At 41.8% G+C, this 23,571-nt stretch overlaps 1 protein-coding gene across 1 annotated transcript; it reads left to right on the top strand.

Moving 5' to 3' along the window:
- Positions 1-1,480: 1,480 nt before the first annotated feature.
- PGK1 (phosphoglycerate kinase 1) lies at positions 1,481-23,474 on the top strand. Its single transcript, XM_081563550.1, has 11 exons — positions 1,481-1,609; positions 7,915-7,965; positions 10,527-10,682; positions 10,793-10,937; positions 14,049-14,152; positions 14,795-14,914; positions 20,345-20,459; positions 20,708-20,887; positions 22,056-22,233; positions 22,506-22,604; positions 22,989-23,474. Exons 1-11 carry the CDS (start codon positions 1,545-1,547, stop codon positions 23,027-23,029), a joined length of 1,254 nt encoding a protein of 417 aa, XP_081419676.1. The 5' UTR covers positions 1,481-1,544; the 3' UTR covers positions 23,030-23,474.
- Positions 23,475-23,571: the final 97 nt, after the last annotated feature.

Here is a 23,571-nt window from a genome sequence, read left to right as displayed (position 1 = left end):
AGGATCTTTGCATCTCTAATGTTCCTTCAAATCCGTAGTGGAAAAAGCTTCCCTATCTTTTTTGAGCTTCCATGTTCTCATCTGTAAGACAGAGATAATAACAGTACCTACTTCAGAAAGCTATTGTGAGGAGTAAATGGGTCAGGTATGTTCAATCCTTAGCACAGTGTCTGGCATACAGCAAGCTCTCAATAATTGGGAACTGTTATTAAATTCAGTCTGTCAGATTATATGGTTGTTTTAGTTTCTTTGCTGATACCCTTGGTTGCTATTCTATCTTATGCAAAAGGAATTGCTTCTGACTACTACAGCAACCCAGGTGGAGTGAAATGAGTGCTAAACGTATGCAGAGCTGATGCAGGAGGCCAGCAGGCCCATCTGGGTCTCAAATTCAGAGTCAGTTGGAAATAATTCCATGGAGATTTCCCAAATATGCATTGACAGGATTGAAAGGAACAAATACTTATAACTTCGAACTTGTGTCTCAGTACCAGTGCACTATGAATTAATATTTCCTACATCTTACCCGGATCTTGAGTGCCATATGGAAAATTTTTATGTTTCTGACTCAAATTATTTCATTCCAGCCAACTCTGTAAGTATGTTGGACCCGAGTGCCTGGTCCTGAGCAGTGGTATCTGTACTATACTATAGTTAGGTGTATGAACTCTACATCTTAATGTCTAGGTTTGAATCCACCATTTACAAGACCTGAAACTCTAAGCAACCTCTTTGTGCATCAGTTCATTCATCTGTAAAATGAGTATTGCGAGTTTGCGAGCAATGTGAGTTAATACGTGAAAAACGTTCTATGTGTTTGCCATTAGCTTTGCGTTGTAATCAAATCATTGCACTTATTACAAAAAAATAAAAGGTAAGCGGGGGAGAAAGGGAGAACCAGGGCCTTTTCCAATTTCTGAAAGGTCTCAATTCTTAAAGGCACTTAGCAGTCTTACGGAGAATTCCTTTTGGGGGAGCCAGGAAAACTGAAATTTTCCACAAGGAGGTGCCATTTGCATCTATCCTGAATAGGGTTGCCGGGAATTCCATGGGGTGTGGGGTGACGTTTTCCCCCAGGGTGCCGTGGGTTTGCGGGGCTCTGCAGCTGCCCTGGTTGCGGCCGCAGGAACCCGGGCCGCGGCCTGGGGCTTCAGGCTGTCTCCGCTTCCGCCCCTCGGCGCCAACCTGCTCCGGATCCCTACATCCGCTGGCCCGGCGGCACCGCCTCCCGCCTCTGGTCACGAAAGTTCCCGGCCGCTTGCTGCGTGCTGGACGTGACTGGCGGCAGCTGCACGTCCCACAAGCGCCTCGCTGACTGACAGGGCCTCGGTGCAATGGCAGCCAGCGGGTGCCTTCGGGCCGCATTCCAGAGCGGCCACTGGGCGCCGAGAGCCGGGCGAAGCGGCCGGAAAGGGGCGGGGCGGGAGGCGTGGCGAACGGGCCCGCGAGGTGCTAGGCGTTTTCCACGCGTTCAGACCCTGAGTCGGTCTCAGTCTCTGCCGCTGTCTCTTCCCCTGGCCTCTCGCTGCAGCTGAATTGCCAAGATGTCGCTTTCTAACAAGCTGACTCTGGACAAGCTGGATGTGAAGGGGAAGCGGGTCGTCATGAGGTAATCCTTGGGGTTCTCCCGCAGCCTCTCCGGCCGGGGCCGACTTTTCCTCCTGCCTCAGGTGACCTTTAGCCGTACTCTCGGCCCCATGGGCTCTAGCCCAGCAGGGCGAGGCTGGCCACCACTGTGGCTGAGGTTTTGCCTGGGTTTAACGGTTTCTGACCTCATTTTCCCCAGCCCAGAAACGGAGCCGAAGTTGCCCTTTGCAGGGTTGGATCCTCCCAGGGAGGGTCAGATTGCGGGGATCCATTTTGCCCTCTTTTCTTATTTCTGAAGGGCAGTTCCGTCGCCTCCAGTTCTCAGTTGGCGAGGTGGGACCTAATGCTTAGCCTGCAGATCCCTAGGCCTCCAGGGAAGGGACGTTGAAAGGTCATTTGGATAGTTTTCCTTCCCCCACCACCCTAGACCACCCCAGACAAATGAGAAACGGCCCACTTTTATAAGGTCCCTGCCCAAAGGAACATCTTTCCCAGAGGATGTTGATTTCGTTGTTCAGGAGTAGAATCCACTGAAGCGTTGAGGATAGGAGGGTGAGGTAGGGTGGGGCGCACCGAAGGAGGCCCTGCAGAGCTTATGTAACAGGCCTCTGCCGCCCTGTAGTGTCTTTGGACTACAGGCCTTGGGTTTTGCATCAGGATTGTGACACATACTGGGTAATGGTGGAGCAGGGTGTGGCTGCTCGTTCTTGATGTTCTCTAACCTCACTCCCAGAGGTGGCTAGAGAGGCAGGATCTTAGAAGTGGGGAAGGCTCGACACCTGCCTTGGGGTCTCTTTCTCCAAACATGTGGATCCCTGGCCACATGGTTTCTCCCTTGTTTGCCAAAATTACTAGTATGATGTATGGAGTTTTTACATTTCTCCTTTTTGTAACATGTGTACATTCGTGCATGCCAGGAGCTAATTGCAGGAATTCAGTTAGGTATGTAACTAACTTGACCTTGATAGGATCCAAGGGTGATGCTTTTGCCAGCATAAGTGCTTGACAGCATTGGGTAGTCTTGTCCTTTTAGGGAAGTGGTTGATTGATGGGCAGACATGTGAATGATGTGATCCAGCTCCTTTCCCAATTTGGGCTGGTTCAAGAGAGGGCAACTTTTCTGTATTAACGGATTCAGAAAGCAGTAGGCGATCTCTCTTTATTTAAGGCTTAAACTAGGTAGGTGCTGTGAATTGGTGTACTCTGTGGATGCCCTACGGAGAAGGCAATGGCACCCCACTCCAGTACTCATGCCTAGAAAATCCCATGGACGGAGGAGCCTGGTAGGCTGCAGTCCATGGGGTCGCTAAGGGTCCGATACGACTGAGCGACTTCACTTTCACTTTTCACTTTCATGCATTGGAGAAGGAAATGGCAACCCACTCCAGTGTTCTTGCCTGGAGAATCCCAGGGACGAGGGAGCCTGGTGGGCTGCCGTCTACGGGGTCGCACAGAGTCAGACACGACTGAAGTGACTTAGCAGCAGCAGCAGCAGCAGCAGCAGCAGCAGCAGTAGCAGTGGATGCCCTAAAAGTTAATGTAGCTCTCCCCTTCCCTCTAATTTCGTTATGGCCACTATTAGTTTACAAGTGGCCTTCTCTGCCCTGCTATGGCAATAATCAGAAGAACCCAATGGCTTATGGCTACGAAAAACACCTGGTATCCCCTTTTGCTGAATCACCTAGTCCTTTGCAATCTGAACAGAGTAGGAATCACAGCCATCCTAGTATTAGATAATGGCCCTGTCTACCCCTCAGATGCTTTTAAGAAAGATGGATAGACCTTATGAAAAACAGGACAAGTGGACAGTGGCGTGCAGCTAGATCTTGGCTACCTTCCTACAATTGCAGTCTAGGGCTTTATCTGCTCTCTTCCCAGGCTTGAGGAATTATCTGAGCTGGCTGAGAGTGAGACTGGAGGAGGTGCTTATCTTTTCTCCCTCCGGACCTAATTTGAAATATGTTTCTGCTCCAGGGCTCAAAGTTTCATTTAACGCAGATTAACCGTAAGCCTTGAGATGATTGGTTAGTCCTGTTTTGCTGGTGGAAAATGACCTATCCGAGGTCACTGAACTAGCAAGTTGGTGGCAGAACCAGAACTAGAATTTGGGTCTCCTTGGCTACCAACCAGATCCTCTAAATTCTTGGATATAGTGAATGAGGACAGGTTAAAATAGACCTTTGTCGGCTGAAGGTTGCAGTCAATAATTTCCCCCTGTAATCTGAATAAATTCTACTTATCTGATTTGAGGACAGGAAGTTGCTTTTTTCCCAGATTATTAATGTAGCTCTTAAACAGAGAGTCATATTGTAGGACTGCTTTTTGCAAGAGTCTAGGTAGCCTTGCATCATCAGCTCAAATTTCTTTTTGTTTTAACTGCCTTTATGTAGTGGTTGCTGGCAGTGTTCCGGAAGTGGAGCCTCCAGAGTAGTGGCTGCTTCACGTGCCTCCTTTCTTTGTCTTGCAAAAGGGAGCTATGATGTTTGCGGCCCCTGCTTTGAACTGCCAAGGGAAATTGATCTGTTGAGGGAACTTCCTGATAGCCAGAAATCTCTGACGGGATAATTACCAGGTTGTACCTCAGCTTTTTAGGATTCCATTTGACTTTATAGACCTTGAGTAAATTTCCTGTTTAATTTTGCCATGTCATTTCCTTTCTTCCTCTCGTAGGTTGCCAGTCATACTGCTCTGCCGACTTGTGAAGCACTTCCTTCCCTTTTGCTTGCTCCCCCTCCTCCATTTTTTAGAAACCTCACTGTTTTTCTCTAACCTGTTGTAACTTGTTAAGCAACAGCTACAAGTTGGTGTAGTGGAAGAAGAAACAGGGAGGAAAAACAGCAGAGAAGAAAAAAAGTCTCTGAGAGAGCCAGTTAGTTATAAATCGCTCAGTCGTGTCCGACTCTGCGACCCTGTGGCCTCCCGCCAGGCTCCTCTGTCCATGGAATTCTCCAGGCAAGAATACTGGAGTGGGTTGCCATTTCTTGCTCCTGGGGATCTTCCTGACCCAGGGATTGAACCTGTGTCTCCTGCATTGCAGGCTGATTCTTTACTATCTGAGCCACCAGGGAAGCCCTCTAAGAGAGCCATAATACCCCTATTTCCTGATCAGGGACAGTGAAGTAAGGGTGGGAATGATTTCTTGGAGAGCTTTAATGGAAGTGGGCCTGGACTTCTGAGATTTCCGGTGATAGAGACTTGATATCCTTATTACAACTAAATTAATATTTTTAAGATTCATTCTGAAATAGTTATATGTTCACAGAATGTTGCAAAGATAGTATAGAGAGGCCCTGTGTTCACCCAGTTTCTTTCACTGGATACATCTTACATAATTACAGTACAATATCAAGAGTAGGAGGGAAGTTGACATTAGAATAAAGCATATAGTTCTTTGCTATTTTATCACATGTGTAGATTTGTGTAACTCCCACCACTATCCAAGATACAAAACTAATTTTCTTTGAGCAGCACTAAGATCTCCCTATGTGTCATCCTTTAGCATCTTGGCCCCTCTCCCTCCATTCCTAAACCCCTGGTAACTACTAATCTGTCCTGCATTTCCAAAATTTTATTTCAATATGTTATATAAGTGGGATCACACATGGCATTTTTTCACCCAGCATAATGCCCTCGAGATTTATCCATATTGTTGTATGTATCAGTAGTTTATTCCTTGGATTGCTCAATAGTAGTCTATGGCATGGGCTTCCTGGGTTGCTGAGCTGGTCAAGAATCTGCCTGCAATGCAAGAGACCCCGGGTCGATTCCTGGGAAGGTCCCCTGGAGAAGGGATAGGCTACCCACTCCAGTATTCTTGGGCTTCCCTGGTAGCTCACACAGTAAAGAATCCGCCTGCCATGCCAGAGACCTGGGTTCAGTCCCTGGGTTGGGAAGATCCCCTGGAGGAGGGCATGGCAACCCACTCCGGTGTTCTTGCCTGGAGAATCCCATGGACAGAGGAGCCTGGCAGGCTGCAGTCCAGTGGGTCGCAAAGAGTCAGACATGACTGAAGAGACTTAGCACACATGCTTAACCTTTTGAGGAATTTCCAGACAGTTTTCCAAAGCAGCTGCATCATTTTATATTCCTATGGGCGTATTAGTGATCAATTTCTCTGCATCCTCACTAACGCTTGATGTCATTTTTTATTTCATCCATTATGAGTGGTGTGTAGTGATACCTGACTTTGTTCCTGAGGCTGAGCTCAGGATTAAGAGAAATAGAAAAGGAAGGGGTGCAGATTTTACACAGGGTAAGTGAAATGTATAGGCCAGAGCAGTTTCTGTGGGGGATTCCTCAGAAGCTAAAAGCAGAGCTGTTGTTAACAGTCTAGGAGATGATGGGGGAAGGTAATCCACAAGCAATGAGAAGAAAGTACAAGTCCTTTTCTCATCAGTAAGCTGTGCCATGGCAGCATGAATAGATGAGAGAGATTCTTGAGTGTTTCTAGAGAATTTCCTCTGTGTCATGGCTCTGGGATAGGGAGCAGCACTGAAGGGATGGCTTGTGCTCGGGCCCTTGCTCTTAACCCTTTTGAATATGCGCCTTCTTGGAGGCTGCAGAGTGTGGGGGAAAATGATCCATGGTAATGAGATACTCTCTCCTCTTTGAATGCTCTGAGCCTTGCTCAGGATATTTAAAGAAGATGCTTAGAATCAGAATCAAGTAGCCTGAAATGAAGTAGACTGTTTCTTTCTTCAGAGGCATACTGCTTTTATTTTTTAAGATTTTAAATAAAATATTTGAATATAGAATTAGTCCTTCAACTCATCTTTGGAAAGGTTATTCTTAAGTGAAGTAGAGTACAGGCCTAGGGGACATAGGAAATTGGTGGTCTTCTTATTTGGTTTAGGATTTTGTAATTGTCTGCCAAGCCTCAGCCCAAGGGAGGAAGGACTAGTGATGGAGCTTTATGGTCAGACACAGCAACAGTCTTTTTGAATCAGTCATACCTTCATTGTTGTCTTTAGTAATGGTTGATGTGCCTTTTAGATCACAGAATCATGTTTTGGAGAAGTCATCACATGAATAATAATAGTTACCACTTTTATGGCACTGTTTATCAGTTAATCTCCTAAGCACTTTGCAGATCGCTAACTCATTTAATTCTCACAATAACTGTGCAGTAGATACTATCATCCCCATTCTATAGATGAGAAAGAAATCAACTTAAAAAGGATCTTGGCGGGTGAAACCTTACAGATAGCTAGCCACCACACATCATTGCTTTCTATGGGATTGAGGTTCCAATCTGTCTGGAAGAAGGGGGAAGGAATGATAAGTTCTTAAAAATGATCAAGCAGTAAGAAGTTGCATAAGAAAGGATACTGCAGTAAATTGCTGTCTTTTTTCCCCTGCCCTGGCCATGCCCTGTGGCTTTTGGGATCTTAGTTCCCCAACCAGGGATTGAACCTGAGCCCCTGGCAGTGGAAGTGCTGAGTCTTAACCACTGGACTTCCAGGGAATTCCCTGCCTGTGCTGTCTTGATTGCTTCTCTTCTGATTGCCTGTTTGGTTAGGTGGGCAGGGTCACATGTTCCATCCTCTCCTCTCAGGTTTTTATTTTTAATTAAAAATTTTTTAAATTGAAGTATAGTTGATTTACAATATTGTGTACAGGTGTACAGCAAAATGTCCTATCAGGCTTTTAGAAAGAAGCTATCTTATGGTTATTGACTGTGTTTTGCTTTAAGGATGCTGTGTGAACTTGGTCTTGGACACTGGGTTTCTTTCTGGTCCTGAGGTCCCAGACTTTCTCCAAAAAGAATGATAATCTCTTGATGTATTTTATTTTTCCAGTTTTTTTTTTTGAGTAATGTTTGCTTCATTAGGACCTAGAAATAATACCAGAGAAATCAGAATCCAAATGTATTCTTTATAACCTTACCCTTCAGGCTGCCACCATTATTAGATAGTAGCATGCTGGTCCCACATAGAAATCTTTAGATGGAACTAGTTTCAGCTTCCCAGGTCTTCAGGGCTTGTTCCTGTGATTTTTTATTTTTTAAAATTTCTCTCTTAAAAAGTGTGAGATACATACCTAAATCAAAAGCTCAAAGAATTATCACATAAAGAGCACATTTGTCACCAACATCAAGAAAGAGAACAATATCAGAACCCCTGAAGCTCCCTCTGGTGTCCTGTCTAAGTCACTACTCCCACACTCCTCCGCATGACTAATCACTATCTTGTAATACTGCTGATTATTTTTAAGGTGACTTTTGAACTTCCACTTATTTAACTGGTTCACTAAAAGTGCCTCTCATAATCTTTGAGGGAATGATAATTTGATCGTGGCTCTGAACTTGACACTTTGTTTCTTTTTCAGAGTAGACTTCAATGTTCCTATGAAGAACAACCAGATAACAAACAACCAGAGGTAATGTCCCTGCTACATCCTGAGCTAGGTTTAAGATGTACCTGGGTCTGAGTATATGGAATGAAATGGTTTTCCATTCTTATTTTAGAACTATGGCAACATAAGCTGCATGATCTTGGCTTTCAACCAACCCACCATCTGGTTTGCTTTCTTATGAGAATTTAGAAATTGAAAAAAAAAATCATTTTAAGAAGGTGATTTTTTTCCTCCTCTTTTTTTTAATTTGAAGAATTTGGGGTTATACATTTTTAAAGAATATCAAGATTTAAGGTTACTTGGCTTTCCTGCAAAATTAAGAACTGTGGATGTAGTTTTACAAGCCCCTGTTCTAGCTGGCCCCCATAAAATCAGTTTTTCAGAATTTTGATTTAAGGGAAGACTTCAGAAATAATACTTCCAGTCAGTTTAGGCTGCTCCACATGTCTTGGCTCCTAGATTCAGAAGCAGAAATTTTAAGTGTTAGTATTATTATTGCTTTTGATTAGATTCTAAAAGATTTTTATTTTAAATGAAGGGTTTGAGCTGGAAAGGTATGTTCTAATGATCTAGGCCTGTGCTGTCTAATAAAAATATAATAAAAGCCACATGTAATTTAAGATTTTCTAGTTGCCACATTAAAAAGTAAGCAAACAGATTAACTTAATTTTAATATATTTTGTTTAATCCAGTAAGCCCCAAATAATCATTTTAATATGTAATCAATTACAAATTAATGAAAGGAACATTTAACTTTTTTGGTATTAAGTATTTGAGATCCAATACGTATTTTACTCTTAGATAACATATCAGTCTGGCTAACCACATTTCCAGTATTCAGGAGGTCCCTGTGGCTAATGGCTACCATGTTGGACAGTGCAGGTATAGACCTAGAACATTTTCAGATATTGGCCCCAGAATAGAGCCCGGCATTCTGTCAAGCACATCCCTCCTGCACCATAGTGGAAGGTCTTTGTACAAGGCATCTCTGACCCTTCTTGGCTTTTTTGTTATTTTCTGCAGCATACATAAAAGATTAGAAATATGCCTATCAAGGTATTTTATGAGTAGAAAGCAGAGAAACAAGTCTGAGTAGATCTTCATTTTCAAAAATCCCTGGAGTTGATAAATAAAATGAAGCATTAGAAATAATAGAACTTGGCTGTTAAGGGAAAGCGCCGAAGATTAATTTGGTTTCATTGGGCAGATGTTCCTGATGAAGATTTCTTGTTTATTTGGTATAATTGAGTTTTCATATCTGCCAAATAGCATAAGATAGTTAGAAACATAATTTGGCTTTTTATTATTCCATTCTTTGCTGAAATGTCATCTTATTAGAGAGACCTTCCCTGGCTACCGCCTCTAAAATCCCCTCCACCACTATTCTCCAGTCATTCTTGTCCCTGTACCTTGCTTTATTTTCTCCATAGTTCTTATCACTTCTGTGAGAGCAGAAATTATTTTATTTACTGTTGTATTCTCAGAATCTAATATAGTAGCTGCTACAAAAGTAGCATTCAATAAATATTTGTTGTATAAATAAATGATTTTCTTTGTTATCAGGTTTAATTTCTTAAATACTGCCAAGAATGGAAAGTTAGTATTGGGTTTGTAACAAAAATTTGAAGTGTTTAAAGAAGTTCAATACATTTTTGGTTAAACTATAATTTAGTAAACACAATGTGTTATGCCAACCATATTCTACATAATGTATTTATTTTCTCCTACATAAAAAAGTGACTTAGGATTTTGTAATGGGTACTGAAAAGTTACATTTTTTCAGTTTTCCCAAAATTTCTTTTAATGGTTTCAAGATTTGGGAATTTTATATTTCTTCCAAAGTCAAACACTTAGGGTGTTTCGGGGGTCCCTAAAACCACCCACGTGTTTAGGATTCACTGCTAAAGTTTTTAAAGTGAAAGGATGCATGACAGGATCAGCAAGCGGAAAAGACAGGCAGAATCTGGAGAAATCCATGCTTAGGTTTCCATGCTCTCTCCCTCTCATGACATCAAGTATGCTCCTTTCTCCAGCAGTGAAAATGCAGTAATTGTGTGTGATATCTCTTCCCAGAAAAGCCCTTCAGAGACTCAACTCCCAAGATTTTTACTGGGAGCTGATCACATAGGTACCCTCTGCCCAGCAGCTACCAAAATTCCTTACTACTAGAGGGAAGCAGGTGTTGAATATAAATCTATTTGTACAGACGGTCTAGGAACTGTGAACAGCCTTTGTCAGAGAACTGAAGGACCACCTCAAAAGCCAAGTTCCCAGACACGAGCCAAGGGCCAACCTTGCAAGCAGGTCCTTCTGAAGACAGCAGTTTCAGTCCTGCTGTATTAAATTTTTTCTACACAAGGTGCAAAACATGATGAGATTGTATAACCCTAGGTGGAGGGTTGACATCCTAATTAACTTCTTCCCCTGCACATGAACCTGAGGACCATCACTGAGTTGCTGACAGTAGATTTGAAGGAATTTGGAGAAGAAAGGAGGCTCTATGTTTTATGAGGCCATGAATAAAATAGTTCTCACTAATTCTTAGGAGTAGCCTTGTTCTACTTGCTGTCTCTTCTTGGTTGCAGGATCAAGGCCGCTGTTCCAAGCATCAAATACTGCTTGGACAATGGAGCCAAGTCAGTTGTTCTTATGAGCCACCTGGGCAGGCCTGATGGTGTCCCCATGCCTGATAAGTACTCCTTGCAGCCAGTTGCTGTAGAACTCAAATCTCTGCTCGGCAAGTATGTTTGAGGCTCTGGTCAACTCTGTGACAGGAGATGTTGTCAAGTATGTTGTTGCTGATTCTTAACTTTCAGACTGTTCAAGTGTTTCTGTGTCATACTCTCTCCAGGGATGTTTTGTTCTTGAAGGACTGTGTGGGCCCAGAAGTGGAGAAGGCTTGTACTGACCCAGCTGCTGGGTCTGTCATCCTGCTGGAGAACCTTCGTTTTCATGTGGAGGAAGAAGGGAAGGGAAAAGATGCTTCTGGGAACAAGGTTGGACCTGTGATTTTGACATTAGTAGGGGTGAGGAGGGCTGAGTATATGAGACTGTGATTGAAGAATAGAAGAAGCTCATGTTTATTTTGACACCTTTCTATTGAAATATAGCATACATATAGAAATGCACAAATGCACAGATTGATGAATTATCACAAAGTAAGCACACCTGTGTAACCACCACCGAGGTCAGAGAATAAGATATTGCCAGCCCTGGAAGCCCTCCTCATCATGCTCAAGTGGTTTTTGAAATATCTTGGTTGTCCCTTTGTTACACACCTGGCCTTTGATATATGAAGATGTATGTTTCTAATAGTATGTGATAATATCCTACCAGAGTGTAGGCTGTCATTCCCAAGGGCTGAGAGCAGACATTCACAGGTGGTTGTGGGGAGTGAGTATCCATGATATACCAGGTGTTCCTCCAGCAGAGCCAGTTTTAGATTTTTTTGTCAAAGCCAGAACAGTTTTTATAAGCAGCAGGCCCTAGTGTATTATGAAAGAATAATATGTATTCTTATTTCGAGGAGGAATTAACTTAAAGCTTGAGCTTGGTACTTTGAAGACAGTAAATTAAATTTGATATCATTGGGGTTTTCTTATAAAAGAATCATGCGACCAGAAAAAGTACTTTCCTAAGTCAAGTGGAAAGGGACTATTTGGAACATTTGATTGAGTTAGGTAGATGATGGTCATGATGATATTACCTCGGGTTTAAGGCATTTTTCTTAAGTGTAAAGGAGATTTCTTTGAATTTTTTAAGATAAGGAATGACAGGTATCATCATTTTTTTTTTTTTTAAACCTAGGTCTCAGAAAGGCAGTTATTTGACTAAAGTTAGAGGTAGTAGTACTGTTGCTGGGCTTTATATATAGCTCAGTCCATCAGTAAGCAAACTTTCTGTAAAGGGTCAGACAATAAATATTTTAGGCTTTGTGGGTCAGACGGTCAGTCACAACCTTATATGGTCTCTGTTGGAACTACTCAACTCTGCCATTGTTGTACAAAAGCAACCATAGGGGAAAAAAACCAAAAAAAAAATTAAAAGGCAACCATAGATACCCACAAAATAGATTACCATGACCTGACAAGCAGGGTTTAAATATTAAATGATACAGTTGGCTCTTTTGAGGATGATTTCGAATTTGCCTATTCGTAGAAAGGAAGCTGGGCTTTTCACGTGGCTCAGTGGTAAAGAACCCACCTGCCAATGCAGGAGCCTCGGGTTCGATCCCTGTGTGGGGAAGATCCCCTGGAGGAGGGCATGGCAACCTACTCCAGTATTCTTGCCTGGGAAATCCCATGAACGGAGGCGCCTGGTGGGCTACAGTCCATAGGGCCACAAAGAATTGGATACAACTGGGCATGCATGCAGAAGGGAATCAGAAAGCACCCTTTATACTTTCCACTCTTAATGTCTTTAGTATCTTGGGGAACAAGATGCTCTGAGGCTAGCATCTCAATCTCCTGTTGTGCTTCTGACATTTCTTAAGGTCATCAGAGTGCCTACTTTCAAGCAGTTTCTTTTCTTAGCACTGCAGGCTCAGGTCTTGCCTTATCTTGCCTTTGGCATGGTCTTGCTACAGTAGTAGGAGTTAAATGCTGACCTAAAATTTGGTGCCCTTTTAAACTGAAACTCAAGCTGCTCAACTCTTGGGCTTAGAAATGGCAGGAGGCAAGTTGAGGCAAAACCTTATATACAGTAAGTGATGAACCAACTGTGCTAGTCTATGTCTTTGTGGGTAGTTTAATTTATATTTAGTGTCCAGTGGCTTTTCATGCTTGAAACTTTTGGAGCCAGCCATAAGTTCAAAGTGAATAAAAAATGAAGTGAGGCATGAAATTTTTCATTTATGCAGGGTACCTGCATTATCTTTTAGGAGCATTCTCTTCCTTCTGGTTCCTGGCAGATAAAAAATGAGAAATAGGTTCTGATTATTATTAATTTTATAGTACCTTTTTCATAGATAGCTTTTAATTTGTGTCATTTTCCCTTGAACAGTTCTTAAATAGAGAAGTTACCTTCCCTTTTAATAGATGGGGAAGGATAGAGAAAAACTTGACAAAGGTTACACAGTAAATTAATGTCAGATGTGGGCGTAGAACCCAGGTCTCCTGCCATTTGGGCAGTGTTTTCATGACTACACATCTTGCAGTCACGAGTGGCAGATAATATTCCATTCTAAAGAGATTATGGGGGCTCTATACTTTAGTTTTAGCATTAGTGCCCCTGTATTCTTTGGGCCACTAGAGGAAAGCCCCTGTTCTTTGTGACAGCCTCTTTCACTTTAATATATAGGAGAATGGGGGTGGACAGAGAGTAAACATCTGCTTTGAAACTTCTCTGCCATATCCCCCTCATCTGGCTTTCTATACATCTTTGCTTTGTTTCCTACTGGAGACTCTTTGTTTATCCTGCTGTCCTGCTTTCTTTCCCCTATGAGAAGGGTGGTATCCCTGGATAGTGAGCTGACATTCAAAGCCATGTTTTATATCAACTTTTTGTCCCTCTATCTTTTTTGTAGAAGTGTATTGTTTTCTCAGGTGCCTAACTTCCAGGGAAAGCTATATGAATTACTTCTTTCTGATATATACAATGTTTCTGAGGTGCTTTTCTGTTGTCAGGTTTCCATCTGCCTTCTCTGTCCCAGCTTGCCCTTGTTGCTTTCATGAGAAATATGTATGAGAGCTTTTTTCCATTTGCAGAAAGGTCTTGGCAGCTAGCAGCTTGATTCCAGTATAATCCTAAATTTTACAAGGAGAATATGTTAAAATGAAGCAATGAGTTAAGGAGAGAGAAGGATAATTTGTATTTTGTCCTAGGAGCTAGAGAGAGACCAGTGGGATGTGATTAGAGGTTAAGCTGTGATACAGGAATCTTAGGCTTGCAATTTGAGGGAAGGCAAAGGAGAGCAGAAACATGCAGAAATGAGCAAAAGATCTGGAATATTTGGAAGAAAGAACAGATTCTGTTGCTAGTTTTAAAAATTGCTATCCTGCCAACTCAGGATCTTACTCTTGGTAAGAAATGCTTTTACAGTTGTGTCTTTGGAGTCATCAGTATCTCCTATGTTCTCCTCCCCACCCCTTTTTTGTTTTTCTCTGTAGGTTAAAGCTGAGCCAACCAAAATAGAAGCCTTCCGAGCTTCACTTTCCAAGCTAGGGGATGTTTATGTCAACGATGCTTTTGGCACTGCTCACCGAGCCCACAGGTACTAAAAGTTTTTTGTTCATTGTCAAACTGGGAGCATTATTTCTCTGTTTACTTAAGCAGCCAAAGCTCTGGAATGGTTTTGGAAATTTCTGTGTTGTGTTGTGATCTTTTTGGATTCTATCTCTAATTGGAGCTACAAATAAAACTGTGGTTCTTGTTGAGCATCCCTGATCTAAAGATGAAATAAAACTAAAAAATGTTGAGGATTGTGGAACTTTCTGTTGAGCTTTAGGAAGATGTTGCTCTGTCTTACTTCAGATATTTCATGGAGAGCTCTCCCTTTGTGATTGCTGTGGGAGCAGAGTCTTAGGCTATCAATAGGAAGGAAATAGAGGAATCCTTCCCTGTTGTCATCACCTGGCTGATAATTTATTGTGGTTAAACCCTTGGCCTGAAGACTGTTAATTGGGTATCTTAAATTCTACTTAAGGTAGTTGCTTTTCACTTGCTCTCCTTTATCCTGCATTATTAGCCAAAAACCTTGTCTTGTACCCAAGTGTTTTGTTGCAGTTTGGGGATGAAAACCATGGTGTCCTGGTGTCTCAAAAGTGAAAGTATTTCAGTGATAAGGAGATGGCCTCTAGAATTGGGAGAATTGCTAAGGATTGACTAAAATTTGAATGTCTCTGTTCCTTTCTAGCTCCATGGTAGGAGTAAATCTGCCAAAGAAGGCTGGAGGTTTTTTGATGAAGAAGGAGCTGAACTACTTTGCCAAGGCCTTGGAGAGCCCCGAGCGACCCTTCCTGGCCATCCTGGGCGGGTACAGAGAACTCTTCAAGATCATGCTTTAAGTAGTGTTTTTTACCTGGTTCAGTTCAGTTCAGTTTAGTTGCTCAGTCGTGTCTGACTCTTTGCAACCCCATGGACTGCAGCACGCCAAGCCTCCCTGTCCATCACCAACTCCCCGGAGTCTACCCAAACTCATGTCCATTGAGTTGGTGATGCCATCCAACCATCTCATCCTCTGTCGTCCCCTTCTCCGCCTGCCCTCAGTTTTTCCCAGCATCAGGGTCTTTTCCAATGAGTCAGCTCTTCGCATGAGGTGGCCAAAGTATTGGAGTTTCAGCTTCAACATCAGTCCTTCCAATGAACACCCAGGACTGATCTCCTTTAGGATGGACTGGTTGGATCTCCTTGCAGTCCAAGGGACTCTCAAGAGTCTTCTCCAACACCACAGTTCAAAAGCATCAATTCTTCGGCGCTCAGCTTTCTTTACAGTCCAACACTCACAACCATACATGACTACTGGAAAAACCATAGCTTTGACTAGATGGACCTTAGTTGGCAAAGTAATGTCTCTGCTTTTTAATATGTTACCTAGGTTGCTCATAACTTTCCTTCGCAGGAGCAAGTGTCTTTTAATTTCATGTCTGAAATCACCATCTGCAGTGATTTTGGAGCCCAAAAAAGTAAAGGCAGCCACTGTTTCCCTATCTGTTTGCCATGAAGTGATGGGACCAGATGCCATGATCTTAGTTTTCTGAATGTTGAGCTTTAAGCCAACTTTTTCACTCTCCTGTTTCACTTTCATCAAGAGGCTCTTTAGTTCTTCTTCACTTTCTGCCATAAGGGTGGTGTCATCTGCATATCTGAGGTTATTGATATTTCTCCCGGAAATCTCGATTCCAGCTTGTGATTCATCCAGCCCAGCGTTTTTGATGATGTACTCTGCATATAAGTCAAATAAGCAGGGTGACAGTATACAGCCTTGACATACTCCTTTTCCTATTTGGAACCAATCTGTTGTTCCATGTCCAGTTCTAACTGTTGCTTCCTGACCTGCATACAGGTTTCTCAAGAGACAGGTCAGATAGTCTGATATTCCCATCTCTTTCAGAATATTCCACAGTTTGTTGTGATCCACACAGTCAGAGGCTTTGGCATAGTCAATAAAGCAAAAATAGATGTTTTTCTGGAACTCTCTTGCTTTTTCAATGATCCAGCAGATGTTGGCAATTTGATCTCTGGTTCCTCTGCCTTTTCTAAAACCAGCTTGACATCTGGAATTTCACGGTTCACGTACTGTTGAAGCCTGGCTTGGAGGATTTTGAGCATTACTTTGCTAGCATGTGAGATGAGTGCAATTGTGCGGTAGTTTGAGCATTCTTTAGCATTGTTTTTCTTTGGGATTGGAATGAAAACTGACCTTTTCCAGTCCTGTGGCCACTGCTGAGTTTTCCAAATTTCCTGGCCTATTGAGTGCAGCACTTTCACAGCATCATCTTTTAGGATTTGAAATAGCTCAACTGGAATTCCATCACTTACACTAGCTTTGTTTGTAGTGATGCTTCCTAAGGCCCACTTGACTTCGCATTCCAGGATGTCTGGCTCTAGGTGAGTGATCACACCATCGTGATTATCTGGGTCGTGAAGATCTTTTTTGTACAGTTCTTCTGTGTATTCTTGCCACCTCTTCTTAATATCTTCTGCTTCTGTTAGGTCCATACCATTTCTGTCCTTTATTGAGCCCATCTTTGCATGAAATGTTCCCTTGGTATCTCTAATTTGCTTGAAGAGATCTCTAGTCTTTCCCATTCAATTATTTTCCTCTGTTTCTTTGCACTGATCACTGAGGAAGGCTTTCTTATCTCTTCTTGCTATTCTTTGGAACTCTGCATTCAAATGGGTATATCTTTCCTTTTCTCCTTTGCTTTTGGCTTCTCTTCTTTTCACAGCTATTTGTAAGGCCTCCTCAGACAGCCATTTTGCTTTTTTGCATTTCTTTTTCTTGGGGATGGTCTTGCTCTCTGTCTCCTGTACAGTGACATGAACCTCCATCCATAGTTCATCAGGCATTGTCTATCAAATCTGGTCCTTTAAATCTATTTCTCACTTCCACTGTATATTCATATAGGATTTGATTTAGGTCATATCTGAATGGTCTGGTGGTTTTCCCCAGTTTCTTCAATTTAAGTCTGAATTTGGTGATAAGGAGTTCATGATCTGAGCCTACCTGGTAGTAGGCCATAACTTGGGCTTCCTTGATGGCTCAGTGGTAAAGAATCTGTCTGCAGTGCAGGATCTGCAGGAGACGTGGGTTCAATCCCTGGTTCAGGAAGATCCCCTGGAGGACAGAATGGGTCCTCCCAGGCCTGTATAGCCTTTGGTCAAATGGAGGATAGTCATCTAGCAGGGAAGGAGCCAGGGAAATAGATACTCTGATCTCATTTTAATGTCCTATTGATGTATCCCCTCTTACCCACAATGGGCTGCAACCCAGTTGGATGTCAGAGGGCTTAGGACCTCCTTGATGCAGTCTATGCAGGTCAGCCTCCTGGGACAGAGAACAGGGCTAGAAAGGATAGAAAATGGTTCTGGGGGGAAGAATTGGAAAGATCCACTATTGCCCACTATTGCTCATCTAACAATTTTTGAAGCACTTGAGCCTTTCAGATATGAAAACCTCCTTATATGTGTTGAATATATCATTTGGAACTCATTTTTCCAGATTCCATACCTTTTTATATTTTCTCCTATGGGGAAAAGTACTCTGAATAGTGGTATGCTACTGTCTTATTTAAAAGTAGAAATTTCAGAAGTGCAGGTCAAGAGACTAGGAGGATACATTTTAGGTGATAAAGTAGGGACAGAGACCTGGGACTTCTTGGATAAGATCTTGTCACTTGGCATGACTATCTAGATAGCAGCCTCTTTATGGCTGGATGCTCCTGACCCTTTTATGAGCAGGGTTTTTTTTTCCCCATGGGACTGAACACACTCAGCATTTCCCTATGAAAGCTGACTCTGGAGTTGGGTGTCAATTTCAGGTAGCATAGTTGCTCTCCAGGCTTCGTGAGCCCAGTTTCAGGGTCCTAAAAATAGTTAAGGTAGGTATTGGTATCTGTGTCCTGGAAGCATTGCCCCTCTTGTGAACTGGATTATAAAGGTCAGCCACTGATCTTTGCTTCTCTGGAGACTAGGACTTGAGTTTTGTTCTCAGTCCTTCCCTAGCTCTGCAATATGGGAGTGAGTGCCACCTAGTGCTTATGATTAGGTTTTGGACTGTGCCTAAAATTGCTATTTGGGGGAAGTTTACATGGAGGGTTTTTTTTTGCCACCTTTCTTGCAATGTAGTGTCCCTGAGAACATGAACAATGTAGGGGAAGATTTTACATTTCATTGAAAAAATTATTCTGTTGGGAATTCCCTGGTGGTCCAGTGGTTAGGACTCCTCGCTTTCACTGCCCAGATTCTACCCCTGATAAGGGAACTAAGATTCCACAAGCTGTGCAGTGTGGCCAAAAAAAGAAAAAAAAACCCAAAACATTGTTGTGGAAACACTCAAACATTATAGAAGTTGAAAAAATAGTATAATAAACTCACAGGTACCTATTACCCTGGCATTCTTGCCAATCCAGTTTCATCTGTCCTCTAATCCTTTTTTTGTCAGAAGTATTTGAAAGCAAGTCTTAGATATCATATAATTTCATTTCTGATACTTACGTATACATCTCATAACTTGAGATTTCTTTTAAATAACCATCTGTTATACCTAACAAAATTTAATAGTCTTATTATTAATACTGTCATCTAATACCCAGTCTGTATTCAGCAAGCAATTCTCCATCATTTCAGAAATGCCTTTTACAGTCAGTTTGTTTGAATAAGGATCCAAATGAAGTTTATGCATTGTATTTGGTTGTTAGGTATATTTTATTTTATAATAGTTCTCTCTTATTTTCATTCTATTGATTTATAAAGAAGCAGGGCATTTGATATATAGAACACCCCATGTTTTTTAGATGTTGAATCACTTTTCACCCTTTCTCTTTCCCTCTCGCTCTCTTTCTGCGTGTGTATGTGTATGTTTTTGTATAAAGCAGTTAATCCATTCTTACCCTTGGTGGTGATCAGTCTTTACAAGTGAGAGATCAATAGTCTCTTGCCATCCATTCTCCCACATCACTATGGTTTTGAACCTCCATTTCACAAATCCTAGCATAAGGCCTCTTACAGAGTATATATATCATCTTGTTTATTGAAGAGGCAAATAAGCCCAAGGTGATTTGCTTATTTAAGTGGGATTTAGATATATAGGAATATTTGTGGAAGGCAAGCCATTACTTATGTCAAGGATTTTAAAGGTTGTGCTTCAAGTGAATTTGTTTTTCTTCCGTTTAGATATGTATATATTTTTCTCTCACAGAGGTGAGAGGTACATCTGTATTTATTATCTTATTTCCTTCTAGAATATAAGCTCCAAGGGGGTAGGGATCTTTGCTCTTGCCCAGTGATATTTATGTTTCTTAAAGACCTAGAACAGTGCTTGGCACAGAGTAAGTACTCAGCGTTTTTTAAGATTTTTTTTGATGTGGACCATTTTTAAAGTCTTTATTGAATTTATTACAACATTGCTTCCATTTTACATTCTGTTTTTTTGGTGATGAGGCATGTGGGATATTAGATCCCTGACCGGGGATCAAACCCACACCGCCTGCATTGGAAGGCAAAGTCTTAGGCACTGGACTACCGGGGAAGTCCCACAACCAATGTTGAATCATGTGGTCCAACAGAATAATGAATGCCATAAAGCAAATGTTCCAGCAACTAAACATTCAACTAAGAGTGTGAATATCTTGTCTATTTTTGCTCAGTATATATTTGTTTGGTATGTAATTTGATACCTGCTTTAGGGTTAGGACAGTTCTCAGTGAGCTTAGGGATCCCACAATTAGCAGCCTTTCTCAAGTATAATTACCAATCTTGACCTTTGATTTTGGGGGAATAAAAGGGACAAAACAGATCTGTTTGGAACTTGTGATTTCTTTAGATGATTGCAAGTCTTCTAAGCCCTTCTTGGTGAAGAGCCACACCTTAAAAATATTTCTTAGTAGTGGATTGGCTTTTTGGTGTTGGAGAAACATAGGGCAAAGCTAGCCACTACTTTTTTAAAAATATTTTTTTAATGTTTAATTGGAGGATAATTGCTTAACAAGTATTGGTTTCTGCTGTACAACAACATGAATCAGCCATAAGTATACACATATCCCCTCCCTCTTGAGACTTCCTCCCACCCCCCCCATCCCACCCCTATAGGTCTTCACAGAGCACCAGGCTGAGAGCCAGTACTTTTGTCACTTTGTGGGACATTTCTCTGTTCCTGTCCCTTGATATAAAACCTCAGGCTTTGTGTAATATCAGTTCCTTAGTCCTTTGTTCTTTTGGTGATGATTCTTGCTTTCCCTTCCAGAGCTAAAGTTGCAGACAAGATCCAGCTGATCAATAATATGCTGGACAAAGTCAATGAAATGATTATTGGTGGTGGAATGGCCTTTACCTTCCTTAAGGTGCTCAACAACATGGAGGTAGGAAACTGATACCAAGCAGATGTGAAATAGCTCTCCGTGAGAAATAGCGGGTTATGTAAATTTAAAAAGGAAATTAGCTTATGGCATGAGCCCTAAAAACTCCCATTTTTATTTATTTTGCAAGTTGTTTTTCTTTTGTCTTAGAATTATTCCTTTATATTGTGTTGTATTTCATACTGTCTGCTTTGTGAGGTAACCACATTCTTAGTAAATAGGCTGATCATTATCTTGACTTCCCTATATAGATTGGCACTTCTCTGTTTGATGAAGAGGGATCCAAGATTGTCAAAGACCTGATGTCCAAAGCTGACAAGAATGGCGTGAAGATTACTTTGCCTGTTGACTTTGTCACTGCTGATAAGTTTGATGAGAATGCCAAGACTGGTCAAGCCACTGTGGCCTCTGGCATACCTGCTGGCTGGATGGTGAGTCATTTGGGTGGTTGGTAGTATGAGTGAACAAATACATTTTGGTATCATTCATTCAACCAATAAAAAATTAAAAGAAGTGCTCCAAATATTGCAGTGAGCCCTTCCTTCAGGGAGAATCCATGGTGCAAAAGCAGTGGTATCAGATTGCTGCTAAGACTTTTCATTTGAAAAGTGAGGGCAAACTGTTTTTTGTTTCTTCATCTATTTAATGTTTATTAAGTACTTAACCGATTGCTGTGCATGATGCTATGTACTTTCATAGTTTGGTCTGTTCTGTTGGATTATGTTGGATTAAATATTATTATTTCTGCCTAGAAACCTGTATAAGAAATTTTTTGTATATGAAAACATTAAGGTAGTACAATTATTACAAGCAGGGAAAAATCTATGTGTATATTAAGGACTTATTTAAATAGTTGATTGTAGTACTCTCCATCTATACAAAATTGTTAATGTTGACATCCTGCTTTGCTTAGTCCCTGTCCTTTTGTTAGGTATGCGGCTTTAAGTGTGGTTCCAAGAACAGCAGCATCATTTTGAAGCTTGTTAAAAACTGCAAATTCCTGCCCCCTCTCCCAACCTGCTGAAGCAGAAACTCTGGGAGTAGGGCCCAGAAATTTGTGCTTAAACAAGCCATCCTGGTGATTCTGATGCACCACAAGATCAGTGCACTAGAACCACTGACCTAGTTTAGTGTTTTTCAACCTCGGCACTATTGACATCTCAGGTAGTTTTAGGTATGGAGGGCTGTTGTTGCATTGGTGGATGTTTAAGGAATCTTTGCCCACTAGATACCAAGTAGTAACCCCCTACCACTTCTAAATCATGACAGCCAAAAATGTTGAGATACTACCATATGTTCCCTAGGGAGGGGTGGAATTGACCCTAGTTGAAAACCACTGACCTAGTTACAATCATAAAATAATGTGGCTAAAAATGTTTTTGTCAAATAACTTTTGAGGTTTTCCCTTAGACTTGATCTTCCATAAAGGATATGAACAAGTTTGTAATTTTAAAGAATGAAATGTATCTTGTATCTTTTAGTTCTAGAAGGCACTCTGGTATTCAGCCTTGAGTTCTGGTCTTGGTGGAGGTGTGGTATTTGCTCCTCTAAGTAGCTTTTCTTGGTAGCTCATCCTCTCTTTTTACCTCTGCCCCTTAGGGCTTGGACTGTGGTCCTGAGAGCAGTAAGAAGTATGCTGAGGCTGTTGCTCGGGCTAAGCAGATTGTGTGGAATGGACCTGTGGGTGTATTTGAATGGGAAGCTTTTGCCCGAGGAACCAAAGCCCTTATGGATGAGGTGGTGAAAGCCACTTCCAGGGGCTGTATCACCATCATAGGTAAGGGGTCCTGTACAAAGCTAATGCCATGTGAGTTGGCAGAAGATCAGAGGAAAGTAGAGGGGAAATAGTTAACTTTTCCTAGGTTCCTTGGTGTCGGGTGGATCTTGAGAGCTAAGTGGGTATATGATTCATGGAGAAACGTCTAAATGAGATGAAGTTGGGGGTTATCAGCTACCTTTTGGGCTTGAGAGCACAGTGCCTTATAATTTTGGTGCCAGTCTTTTTTTTCTTCTCTCCTTTCCCCTTTTTATTTGGTTTTCGTTCAACAGGTGGTGGAGACACTGCTACTTGCTGTGCCAAATGGAACACGGAGGATAAAGTCAGTCATGTGAGCACTGGGGGTGGTGCCAGTTTAGAGCTCCTGGAAGGTGAGGATCTTTAACGTTTTTGGCTTTTTTGGGGGAAATGACAGGGTTTATGCAGTAAGAGTTTTAAGTAGAATGGAGTGGAGACAGTAGGTGGTAGTGTTGTCATTAGAAGTCATGTGCAGTACAAATGGAGGAACTTCAAGTAAAGCTCCAGGTTCCATTTGATGTGGGGAGGGCCAGATGGGAAGACCTTTATTCTCAAAGAGGTTACACTCTAGTACACCTGGGGCCCAAAATGTAGAAGTTACTCAACTCCTGGCCATATATCCTAGAGAAGAACTGCTGTGTTATTGGGAAGATAGGAGGGAACAGATCTGGCTTAGTGGATCTTACAGTAATGCTGACCGTGTGTGTGTGTGTGTGTGTGTGTTCTCTCAAAAACAGGTAAAGTCCTTCCTGGAGTGGATGCTCTCAGCAATGTTTAGTACTTTTCTGCCTTCTGGTTCCTGTGCATAGCCCCTAAGTCAACATAGCACTGTCTGCATCTCCACTTGGCATTAGCTAATGTCTTCCCCCTTGTCAAGAATCAGCTAGTGGCCAAGAGATGTAGTGCCAGGAACCCTCAAACAGTTGCAGAACATCTCAGCTCATCTTTGCTGTACCCGTGAATTGCCTACATTCTTCAAGATCCCATTTGAATTTCTTAGAGACTAAACCATTGTGCATTCTAGAGTATGTATATTTATATATGCCTGTTAAAAGAAAGTGGGCTGTGTTAGCTTAGTTCTCTTTCTGAAGTAGCTTATTCTGATTAGCTTTGTCATTGTTTCACTACTCAGCATGGAAACAAGATGAAATTCCAATTATTGGTACGGAGGGAGATGAAGTTGGTGATCTATTAAATAAATAAAAAGATCCATTGAAACTGGATTTTTTTCCTGTCATATTTTGTTATTTAGGATGAGAACAGAATCTTGGGGAAGGGATCAGGTCATCTATGTCCATGTTTCTAAGTAACATGCTTAAA

This window comes from Giraffa tippelskirchi, chromosome X, assembly GCF_054371585.1.
Source record: "Giraffa tippelskirchi isolate mGirTip1 chromosome X, T2T-mGirTip1v1.2.pri, whole genome shotgun sequence".
In the NCBI taxonomy this organism is placed as follows: domain Eukaryota; kingdom Metazoa; phylum Chordata; class Mammalia; order Artiodactyla; family Giraffidae; genus Giraffa; species Giraffa tippelskirchi.
The sequence above is the reverse complement of the archived record's forward strand: the minus strand, read 5'-3'. Positions and strand labels throughout refer to the sequence as shown.

Bases quoted from the DNA above. Each gene is read 5' to 3' on its own strand.
- PGK1 (XM_081563550.1), top strand. From the start codon at position 1,545: ATGTCGCTTTCTAACAAGCTGACTCTGGACAAGCTGGATGTGAAGGGG. The intron at 14,153-14,794 runs GTACTAAAAGTT...GTTCCTTTCTAG, and splicing joins ACTGCTCACCGAGCCCACAG to CTCCATGGTAGGAGTAAATC. The intron at 20,460-20,707 runs GTAGGAAACTGA...TTCCCTATATAG, and splicing joins AGGTGCTCAACAACATGGAG to ATTGGCACTTCTCTGTTTGA.